The following is a 12281-nucleotide window of genomic DNA, read 5'->3' as shown; positions in this document are numbered from 1 at the left end:
GCAGGCGTCCGCTGACCCTCCCTGTGGTCCACACAGAGAAATGATAACATACAGAGAGACCTGAGAAGACTCCCTTTTGCAGAGTCACTAGGATGATGGCTGGCTTCCTTCCCACTCACGCCCACTGCCGAAAGCACCGAACTTAATGCCCTCACTGCCCTCTTCACTTCTTCCTGGCAAGAAATTAATACATAGCCAACCTTCGCGTTCTTCCTGTGCACCAGACACAGGTTAAATCTCTACACTTATTAATGGTTACAGTTCCTCTAAGGCAAGCGGCTATTAGACTCATTTTTAAATGAGGAAACCAAGATCTGAGGACGTAAAATGATTTGTCCACGGTCACCCATCCTGAAAGCAGTGGATCCCAGTGACTTAGCAGCTTTTCTCCTAACCATCCCCATACACCACTGCACTGCAAGGGGACCCGCCCCCCGCCCCGTTAGTGATACTGTGAGGAGCAAAGTCAGAGAGTATTTAAATCAGCCATGTTGACTCTTTTGGGGGCAGGGAGGTAATTCAGTTTATTGATTATATTGTTTTTTAATTTCATGGAGGTACTGGGGATTGAACCTATGACCTCGTGCACGCTAAGCATGGTGCTCTGCTGCTGAGCTAGACCCCACCCCCACCAGGCTGGCTCTTTATCCCTGAATTGAGAAGGAAAGTTTATTTAATGAGAAACAAAATGTGCTAAGAATGTTGAATGATTTCAGGTTGGAAGTTTTCTATCCCTGTGTCTCACTATAAAAATTGTTTTATACTGCCTTCAGCTTACACATAGATTAAAACTAAAATTTTAGGCCTATAGTTTGGCATAAAAGAGCATTTGTCACTTTTGAAAATGGAGAACTTTTCCATATATGCTTTTTACAGACTGATTCCACTGTAGAGACCAATTTTTAAGGTTGTTTATAGATATCAGATATCATGATATGAAAAGAAATGCCCAGTGTGTTGCAGCCTTGGGTGTAATATTTTATATATATATTTGGTATTTAATACCTTTCCATTTCTAGCAAGTAATTGCTTACTTGGAAAAGAAATTTTCTGAAGACATATCCATTTTCATATCCTAATAGCAATGGTTTCCTAACCCTACTGTTTACAACGTGGTCTGCTACAGAACAGAGGCTCTTAAATGCAAAGGATGAAGGACAGGTGGGCGTCTGAAGGTATTTAGCAATCAGAACTGAGGCAGAATTCATCCTATCTCTATTTAAGGTTAGATTAGAATTAATCAAATCCAGTATTTACATTTAAGAAGTGATTCCTTAATCGGTAAGCCAAAAAATATGCTTCTGTCACATGAAACACACAGGGCACTTGCATTTTATGTGAATTTAAAACAGTAATGCTAGAATATGAACTATTTATAACCTCTCACTTTATGTAAGAAATCTGAAATAATGCAGAAAACATTAAAACATCATGAATGACAATGTGTTGGGCCAAGCAGCTGTGACCTGTGTTCAAGCCATCGCTGCACACTTCCAGCTGGTCACACAGAGATGCGTGTCTTCCCTCCTCGCTGAACCCCATGGGGCCTTCAAACACAGCCCTCTTGTGCAGGGTGACCACCCTGTGCTGCTTGCCGTTAACTTAGGTTGAAAAACATGTTTCGCCCCCTAAAAAGAAACTCGTTCTAAATCGTGCAGATTTAATGGGAAGAAACTCGGTTAGGTCTGTGGGAAGGTCTGTCAGCGGCTTTATTTCCCAGGCCATCTGACTCTGCCATGCAATATTTTCTTAGTTCTTGCTTTGAACCTCCAGCTCTCCCGTGTTCACCTAGCACATTTTAAAAATAGACAGGAAAAATCATTTTTAGCACTGGGTGTCCTAACTAGTACAGAAGAGCATATCTCCTTTTAATCTAAATTTATAGCCGTTCAAATAGTTTGGGAAGTAAAGGTGACCCCAAGCAGAGCGGTATTGTACATATTTATCATTTCTGTATTAAAATTCAAGAGATATACATGAAGACTAATTTCAGCACCAAAATTATTTGTTTAATGTTCATTTTTAGTAATTTCAATGATAGTATTAGCTTTTAAAAACTGATTAAATTAATAATAATAAAATTTTAATAGTTTTCTCAAATAACACTCCTGGCAGAAATGAATTCTATGGTACTGAGTTTCAAAGTACAAAGGAAAAAAGCAGAGTTTTAGGAAAATGCCGGTCTATTTCAATTAAAAAATAAAAAAATCCCCGTAGTGTGATTTCCCCCTTACTTGTCACCTTTTGAACGGTCTGAACCCGAATGTGCTCTGTAGTGTTACATTAGGAAATTCCATGCATTTGCTTCCTTATTTTTCAAGATTATTCATCAGGCCTCTGAAGAGCCCGAGCATTCCTGTGTTCATTTAAACTGGAGGCTCTCAGAAGTCATTTTGGAAGTCTGCGTGACATACTTGCTTTTCTGTCCTTTACGTTACCAAGCTAAAGCAGTAGGGGGAAGGAACCCTTGGACAAATTAGATTTCCATGGGCAAGTTAGTTATCCTGCTGGATCTGGGTCTACCAGAGAACTGTGGCATCATTTAAAGCCTTGGTCCAGCACGTCCATGTCCCCGGGAGCTTGTTAGAAATGCAGATTCTCAGGTCCCACCCAGCCCCGCTGAATCAGAATCACTCCCCCAGATGACTGGTGGACACATTTAAGTTGGTAAAGAACTGAGCTAAAGAAATCTTGCAGCTAACCCAGAGACCTAGGGAAACGAGACTGTGCAAAACCTTAAAAAAAGTGACCGCAGGGAGGAGTTCACATATTTCCCTAGCACGTTGCATTTTTCTTTTTTTTTTTCCTGCGTTGTTTGGAAGAGCCACAGTTGTCTTGGCATGCTTTCGATTTGAGCCATTTTCTGTGCAAAACTTCTGTGAATATAGTGCACCGGTGGAACCCTTAGCACGGTGCCTCGCCCCTTGTAAGTGTGTTTCTTGCTGACACCCTGTTTCTTGTTTTCAGTCCTGACACAGCTGTCCCCGAGGAGCAGCCACACCCCAGCTCCCAGTGCGCCCCTCTCCACTGTCTCTCCAAGCCTCCTCACCCCTAGTCTTCGCCCCCCGCCGACGAACACCTGGGGCCATCATTTTGTAGCCACACACAGGATACTGCCCAAGATCCACGGGGTGTTTTCTTCTCGGTGGTTAGATGTTGGATCAGATTAACGTCCATCATTTTGGAAAGATGGGAGAAAGTGGAGAAGATTAACACAAAGCACAGACTCCGGTGTGATGAAACAGTCTATGGTTTCTCTAAGTCCCAGCTACACGTCTGCAATCAAATGGCTTCAGTTCAGTTTAAATCCAAACAAAACGAAATAGGAAATATGTATCTCAGATGGCTGGCTTTTACCTCGATAGCATGAGAGAGACCTAAGACAACGTAAAAATACATATATTGTAAAATCCCCTTTCCTCATCCTTCAAATTCAGCTAGAGGAGTTGATTCTAATATTTTTGGTCATCGCTATTTATTTTGTACTTTATTTGCCACATGATTTATGTCTATAAAAATCATTTCAGTGAGAAGTGAACTTCACTTATTTTTCAAGACACATATTTTGCTCAGTTAAGTGTGAGTTTTAATTTCATTGGAAATCTGGAATTGGCCCAGGCTGTGGTCATTCTTCCTGCACAAAATGCTAAATGAAGTGCATCGGAATGTTAACCAGAACTGGATTTTGCCGCTACACTGATAGTCATTCTGCACTTACTTTAATCAGTAGCTCATTAACTGCTGGGTTTTTGTTGTTTTTGTTTTTTTAAACTAGAATTCTTCACTGGATGTTATAAAGCAAATCTAAAAAAAGAGACTATGTTATGATTCATTGACTTACTCAACTTTTGACGGCATCTTTATTTTTTTTTTTTTAATTGCAGACAGTTAGTTGCCCTGGTGCTGCTCCTTTGTGTGTGTGTATATGTGTGTGTGTGTGAGTTGACGTTAAAGAAGGCTAAATAACCTGAAGGGAAAAAACAATGGTGTATTTATTTAATGACAACAGAATTTTTGTTTACTTCTCCCAAATTCAGGGTCCTACTATGAGTCTTTCCTGCTACAAGGTATCAAGTACAAATGAGAAAATATATACATATGTAGTTGTAAGTCAACCTTTGGTTAATTAATTTATCCAGAAAGTGTTCAAATTTTGATTTACATTGTATGTTTTGTTGTTAGGTTTTTTTGCATAATGAATCCTCCTTGCCAAAAAACAACAGGTGATAAACATTAGCTCTCTGTCTACTTTTGACAAACACTCAGGTGCCTACAAGCATTATATTATATTGAGATAATACATGTTCCTAGTTAATTTACAGATTCTGCTGGGTGACTTTTATGACTTAATTTAAGGCAGTGGATTTTCATAGCAAAATTTATTTCGCACATAACCTGACAAACAAGGAAAACAGCTAACTGAGCCGAAAGGTCTAACACTCTCGGGCTCCTTAACTGTGCTGCCCACACACCTGCTCCTAGCCCTGATTCCTTGTCTAGTCAGGTAGCCTTAACTTGTTTAAAACCAGAACAGTTTGACCTTTTTGTGTAATGATAACCTGTAACTTCTCTTTGAAACAAACAATCCTCACTGTTAACACAAAAGGTAGTTAACAAGCAGGGCTCGGGGGAGGGTATAGCTCAAGTGGTACAGTGCTTTCTTAGCATCCACAAGGTCCTGGGTTCAATCCCCAGTACCTCCTCTAAAAAATAAATAAGTAAACCTAATTACCTTCCCCCCCCCCAAAACAAACAAACAATGCAGCGCTCTAACAATGGTGGTCTAGGAGGAGCCACTCAGCTTACTGAGCAAAAACAGGTGATGCACTAGCGGAGTGGCCCATCCCAGTTGGCAGCCCATAGGTAAGTTACAAAGCACAGGGTCGGAGCTCTCATCAGTCACGCACCTGTTAGAGGTCACTGTTACCAAAGCAACCAAGAGATTTTTTTTGAGTTCCTTCTACGAGTGCTATTTTCAACAGCGTCATTTATTATGCAACTTGGAGTAGTTGGAGATTTTCATCAAAATAGGGATTCAGGTTAAAATACAGAAAATGAAACAAATCAAGTCGCCATCAAGTCCTGAACACGGCAGCCTAACCTTCTGCCCGTTGCCTTGTCTTCTAGACATTGTCTTCATCTTATTGGTGTTGTATCTGCCAGCCACCAGTGTCAGTGAGACAGTGTGGGTTTTATTAGAGTTCAGTTAAAGGAAACTCCCCAACTTGCTTTTTCTTTTCTTTTCTTTTTCAAGTGTCTTGTGTTCGGACCTGAGACGTGGCATAGCTGCTAAGTTGACTTTTAATAAAACTGTGCCTGAGGGAAAATAATGCCTTTTTAAAAAGTACCTCAGAACATCTTCCCATGTTGCCTCGTCAGTGTCGGTGGTGGTGCAGGGAGGGAGGTTAGCAGAGAGTGCTGTCTGTGTGTGACTCGAGGGCAGTCGTGCTCCCTCACTCTGTGTTTACGACCAGCTGAAAAACTGGGTCATAGACAAAAACATTTATTTCTGTCAATAAAAAGTTTATCAGTAAGTGTATTATATACTAGTTTAATTTAAGTTCATTATATTAATAGAGTGGGAAATGCTTGTTTTGAAGTAGTAATTCTATACAAATGTTAAGTTTAGCAAAACTTTGCCAAAAAGATATAAAAACTGGGAAATAAATTTCTAATTTTCAGCACAAAATTAGATAATAGTCCCTAAGCAGTAAGAGAGAATCCCATGTATTTTTATGGTGGCATCATTTCGTGTAGTTTAAACTGAGCCGTATCATTTTATTTACAGGCATTTAAAATGAACGAATTTGTATAGCATTGATAAAAATCAGTACCTGTAAAGAAGCATTAGGGTTCAAAAAGAAATTGGAAAATTGAAGAACTAGTGGTAATAAAAAAGAATGAACCTCTGTAAGACAAGTTGAAGACAGATTTGGGAAAGAAAAAGCAACTATAAAATATAATTAAAATACTGGCTAATTGTTGCAAACCCAGAGGGCAAAGATAAAAGGTAGCAAGAAAGAGTGGCTTAGCAAAGTAACCAGGTCGTTTTAAAAGTAAGCACAATTACCATACTGAAAAGAATAGCATGCAGAAATGCTGTCCTGCCGAGGGTTTCTTTTAGTTAAAAAATAAACTAAAAAGGAGCAATAAATTCCCTTTGGTCTGGATGCACAGGGGCATACAGGACCCTCAGGTTAAACTTTCCAGTCAATTCATAATTCATCAGATCCATTTCTGTATCCAATTCTGTTTCACTAAGAGGAATTTGGAGAACTTTGAGGAAATAGAAAGTTATAAAACAGTTTTTAAAAAGATCTATTTAGCAAGATTATACTTTAGCTTAAAGAAAAAGAGGTACAATAGTGATCTTCGAGAAAAGGAAGGCTAACAAGTGATAGGTGCCAGCTATAGATACTAAGACTAGAATAAGAAAAAGTCTTCAGTGTGAAGGATTTATATTAACTTTGGGAAGGAGATTTTTAACAATGGGAAATTAATCACTGAAATTAATCATCTTAAGGAAGATTTGTTTTTTAAAAATTAAATACTATTGGTTGTCTAGTACAGATTAAATTATATGGCAAGATGTCTTATGATAATGTACTGTAATTCTGGGATTCCACAGTTCTATGATTCTTTCACTTTAAATTTCAAAATACATGAAGGGTCTACTGGCTAGTCGTAAAATATTTTATCCCTTAAAAACAGGGCAGCAGTCTTAATTTTTTCAAGGTATTTGACAAAAAACAAGACAGGATTGCTGGTATTATTTTTTCCTTCCAGCTATAATTCATAACATCTTTAAAGTTGTCCAGAATGTAGCAGTTCTACTATAAAAAGCCTCAACTGTCAGAGTCTAAAATGACAAATGTCCTCAGGAATACTTCGGAAATAGAAGGTATGCAATCCCCCAGGGGGGCAAATGCCTCTCAGATTTTATCTTTTCTTAAAAGGATATTCAATCTACAGTGTTTGCTTTTCTATGCTTTGGAAAATATTCCTGTACAGATAGTCATTCTATTTCAAACAAGCATGTACCACCAGTCAAATAAGTCAATTATGAATGTGGAAATTTCCTGATGTTCTGAATTAAATAAAATCCTCACAATTCTCAAGAGAAAATTACAAAATATGAAAAAGGAAGAAATGAATGAAATGTATTTTCTACTGGGATAAGAACGGCAAATTTAATGTATAATTGTTATCATCCATCAGCCAAAAGACATAATCTGTATCTCAGAAAGACACATCATAGGAAACTGATGGATTTCCAGTAAGAAAGTGTGCTGGTTCAACCCATGGATGCCACAAATGCACTAATATTATAGATATAAAGACTAGATTAAAAAGGAACTCTTAGGATAGACTTCCCAATTTAAAAAATTTGCCCCCTAAGTTTTTTGTTTATTTATAAACCAGAGTGATTTTAAATTGTCCTCGTATTTAAGATTGCAAAAAATTCACAAGAATATGTTTTCAGTAAAGAGAACACAATTCTTCAAAAAGCTGTTCCATTGGGGTTGTGAGAGAGAGCGTGATCAGTGCTGATACTGACAACTTTTACCTTAAAATCAATTTCTATGGACATACAAGGCCCATCTAGCTCCCGAGTGACCTTTTCTGTTTGTAATAACGCCCCCAGATGCGCTGTATTTGTAATTTGATTCATTGTTATTTTAGTGCCACGGTAACTGCCATTGGCCCCTGATGTATTGCATTTGTATCCTGATCCTGTTATGTTAACTCCTGAAAGATTTCATCTAGACATCTCTTTTGTCCTTCTGACTCAAAGTTAAACTAAAAGATACAGTATCAAGCTATGTCCCCCAGTCAAGGATTTTCCAGAAATAATATTCTACTTACAAAGAAGAGCAGCAGTTAACTGCCTTTAGAGTAAGGGTGTGAGTGCATAAAATTATGCAGTGTGAAATGTTTTCATGAGATATTGCACATCATGTAAGCTTTCCCATATTCATAATATGAACACTATGGAAAGTATTATTTCTCTTGTCTCCATTAGGAATGTGAGGAGATTGTTACCTGTATCCGGTCTCCTTTCCATATTGAAATGCATGGCTCTAATCCTCAGTGTCTTTTTATCCCTTTCCTCTGGAGTTATTTAAAACTTGCCCTATTTAAACCGAAGCCTGGGAAAACTGCTGAGCCAGAGTATTTCCATGACTGGAGTTTAATTGCTGTGGAACATCGGTTAAGAGCACATTTTTATTTTAACTTTTTTCCCCCCTTCAGAATGATTCTCTGATCATCTGTTAGCTAATGAAGACACTGAGGAGTAAATCTGCTGCTCTTTAGTGTGACTCTTTTCTGTTTTAAAAAGTCATTTTTAAACAAAGATTGGAGAACTATGGAGAAAAATGTCGTCATGTGTTGACCAGTCATTATTCGATGATGATGGAGATACAGAATGAATCATTTTGTTGTTTGGGTTCAAAGATCTGATTGTGCACCAAATCTCAGAGGAAGTAAATGATTTTAACGTTATTGCCACAAAGTTTTTAGCTCAATGGTTTGACTGTTAGAGTCAATTAAACAGTTCTTTGAAAGTCTTTTATGACATTTTTGTAATCTACTCAGTGTTTTTATTTGCATGATTATGCATATGTGACGAACCACACATAATTCTGACATTGTATTTCTTTCCAGTATTAACATTTGTGTAACATGTGGCTGACCCGGATTTGTACCCTGTATAATCATTGTTGTAATGATCCTGCTATTCCTACATTTCACTGCAATTCTGTTATTATGCCTTTTGGGGTTAAATGTGAAGTGTTTCCACCTAATGCTAACACCATATGAAAACATGACTAAAAGACTGACCTCAGACATTCTTTTGTTGCTAATTATTTTTTAAATCCAAATTTCAAAGGAAACTTGTTCTCAAAGACATACACATTTATTTTAAATCCAAAAACGTTCTTTTACGAATTTATTTTTGCTTGTCCTTTTTAACTTTTTTGTTGTTGACAATCCTAAGTGAGTGTCCCATGGGAGAATCCATATAATATGTGCTTGTATTTGTGTAATCTGATCGCGCACTCAACGGTTGGAAAAGGCACTACAGTGCTAAGAAAATAAGTGAGGCCAACATATCAATTCTTTTATCTTCGTTTATGTTACCAACTGAATATGGTGTAATGCATAACTCTTTCCAGTAAATAAAATGGTTATCTTTGTTCATTTCATCTACTCTACCTTTTTATCAGTTTGAGCAGTTTTCTGTATTTCATGTTGATTTGTACTTACACAAAAAGAAAAAAGTTACGAATTTCTATGATTTATATATTTTAAGTGAGCACTTATTCAAGCTAAAAACTGAATATTTTGCTTTGACATCTCTACACATTCTTATTAAGAAATGTGTGTCAACTTTGCCCATTTTCTCCACTTATCATCGCTCCTACTTGTAATCTTTTCTAAAGGGTTATTTTGCAGGGAGGATATGCTTATCTGAATTAGATTAGAAACGTACCAACATGAAGGAAATGCCTGTTCTTAAAAAAAGGAAACATCATTTTAATGAAAGAAGAAGGGAAGTTTGTATGCTTTATTTGGGGAGACAGTTCTTTGTTCTCTTTCATATGAAGAAACAGCAGAGTCCCAAACCTTTGAGGAACGTTAATTTACTAGCTCCTTCTTCAGGTACGTGTGTTTTAGCAGATCAGCTGCTTGGGGAGTCATCTGCTTTGACTTGATTTTCTTTCTGGAGGCAGGGGACATGGAGAACCAGAACATGGACTTCAGTGAGGTTCTACTGAGTTGAAACCTCGAAGGCAAACCCCTTTTTAATTAATCAAATTAACCCACCATGGGCACTGCGACAGCCCCAGCTAAAGTCGCCTGCTTATCTGTTATATAAACACAACACTAAAACCAATAGCATAAACTTTCCTAAAAATCCCTTTTTTTTTTTTTTTCTCCTCTGGAAGCTGCCGTTTTCCTTTGAGATTATAAGCGTTGGTCCTTGATCCTCTCATGTGCAATAAAGCTGATAGTTTGTTACATTCAAAAGCTAGAAGAGCTGGACCAGCCTCCAGGAGTGTCCAGGTGTCTTCTCATCCCTACGTTTGGCAGGCAGCCTGGAGAGACACTCTACTGAAGGCACCGTGGTGGGGTCCTGCACCCCCACTGAGGATAAGACAGAGGCCAGAATGGATGGGACCTTGTGGGCAGGATTTGCTTGGTTTTTAGTTGTATACACATTGACTAGCATGTTGTAGGCACTCAACAAAGTGGGTTCCTTGGCTCCTTGCCAGCTAGCTTTGCTTTTACAGCATATGTGGATTTGAGTTTATAGAACTTAACGTCACCTACAATCGTATGAGCAGGCACTAAATGCCAACTAATTGGGGGAGATGATCTTTAAGTGAATGGTTATTCTTATCATTCTCTCTTGGTTAGTCTAAAAACTGGATCTCTAACCTTGCATTTGGAGGAGCCTCATGTGTACAGTGAAGTAATCTGACTGAGTCCCTTCTTAAACTTGTTATGAATCAACTATCACTTCAAAACTATGAAGCAGCTCAGGATAATTCATTTACAATATAACTGTCAAGGAAGATGAATCTCACAGGAAAAAAAATATTGCCAGTATCAGAAGTAAACATAATTTATAATGTGACTTAAATGTAAAAAGCAATGTGAAGATACATAAACCATAGCTATAGTTACATCCCGTTAAGCAGTAAAGAAATGGTTGTTTATAACTGTCGACATAATTTGTGAGACCAGTGCAAAATCAAAATGCAGACCAAAATCTACTTGTTCAAAAATTATTAAGAATTTCAAGACAGTGACAACAGGACACTAAACTAAACAGGAAGCTAAGCACAGAGCCCTCGTGACCTCAGAAGTCCACACGCCCATGAAGCCAGCCTTGCCCCAGAATGTAGTGAAATAATGATTCAGAGCTCAACACAGTGTAGCTATCCAGAATCTGGCTTTCATTTTTAACAGAATAGATTTCCCACTTTCTGTGGTTGGAAGAAAAAATACTGTGTTTTTGTTCTTCAAAGACTTACAAAGTTGAATCTTGCAATGCTCACATATCCCAATGCGACCATAATTTTCAACTCAAAATTTCTAAACTCTCACATACGTACCAAGTTGTGCAGAGATTATCAAAATCATTAAAAGAAATCTTCAAAACATCAGCAGTAGACATTTTAATTCGTGTATATTAACGCAAAACTAATTTAAGAACCCTCCTGATACTTTCATAATTTGACTTCCTTTGAAGGTATAAATTATTAATAATGTCAGTCAAATGTCACAGGAAGATTCAGCTCATTTAAAAGACCTATTAGCTCAAGATTAATAGGTAATTCATATCAACTTTTCTTCTGAATAAATCAAAGGGGAAAGAAATTATTTACGTGACTGAAATCTATTGACACTGAAAACAGGGGCACTCGTGTTATATAGTAAGCTACCCTGTGTGTAAGAAAGGGAGAAAACCACAATGTACATATATTTTTTCCTGTTTTTAATAAAGTAACAGTGGAAACCTAAAGAAGTGGTTATCTGTAAAAGAGCACAGGGGCTGCAGGAAGGAACCGGGGGAAACCAGATTCCTCAGGAGGCGAATGCCTTGCTATATTGTTTTCTAGTTCCACATGGAAATACAGTGTCTATTCAAAAATTTAAAAAGAAATAAAAAATAAAATAAATAGATGCCCTCAAAATTTTCACAATGAAGTCAGAAATAGAAACTGGCATGAATCCTAGAGAAATGATTGTTTTAAAGCTGGCTATGTCGGTAGAAGTATTTTTTCAAAGCGAGGAATTTCGTGTGAATTTTAGCTCTGGCACTTAGCAGCTCAGGTTTTGTAAAGGTCCTTAACCTCTCCAAGCCTCAACTGTATCATTTTAAAAATGAGGGGGCAGTGGGCCGCACCTGGCAGTCCCGCGCTGGTGCCCCTGTCCCAGGTGACCCTGTCCCCAGCAGCAGGGGTAGGATGGCGCTGAAGCAGATCCAGAGGAATTAACCTGACTTGCAAAGGGACCCTCCCGCCCCATGCTCCGCAGGACCTGTGGGAGATGATTAAGGAGAGCCCTTACTAAGGGAGTGTTTTCTTCCTGACCATCCACTTTCCTTCAGATTATCCTTTCAGGCCCCCAGAAGTTGCTTTCACAGCCAGAATTTATCACCCCAACATCAACAGCAGTGACAGCGTCTGCCACGACATCCTGCAGTCCCCGTGGCCTCCATCACCGACAATGTCTCAAGTGCTCTGATCATCTGTTCCCAACCCTGA

At 38.2% G+C, this 12281-nt stretch overlaps 1 protein-coding gene across 7 annotated transcripts in view; it reads left to right on the top strand.

Moving 5' to 3' along the window:
* Positions 1-9209, top strand: part of BICD1 (BICD cargo adaptor 1) — a 172536-nt gene extending 163327 nt beyond the window's left edge. For 5 of the 7 annotated variants that reach the window (XM_032472996.1, XM_032472999.1, XM_032472998.1 and 2 more), the window contains one exon: positions 2968-9209. In XM_032472996.1, coding sequence (XP_032328887.1) covers positions 2968-3170 — 203 coding nt within the window. In that variant the 3' untranslated portion in view covers positions 3171-9209. The remainder of the gene's footprint in view (positions 1-2967) is intronic. The other 2 variants (XM_006192303.3, XM_014565693.2) reach the window with 2 other exon arrangements.
* Positions 9210-12281: the final 3072 nt, after the last annotated feature.

The sequence above is a fragment of the Camelus ferus genome, chromosome 34, assembly GCF_009834535.1.
Source record: "Camelus ferus isolate YT-003-E chromosome 34, BCGSAC_Cfer_1.0, whole genome shotgun sequence".
In the NCBI taxonomy this organism is placed as follows: Eukaryota; Metazoa; Chordata; class Mammalia; order Artiodactyla; family Camelidae; genus Camelus; species Camelus ferus.
This window is presented reverse-complemented; position numbering and strand designations above follow the sequence as displayed.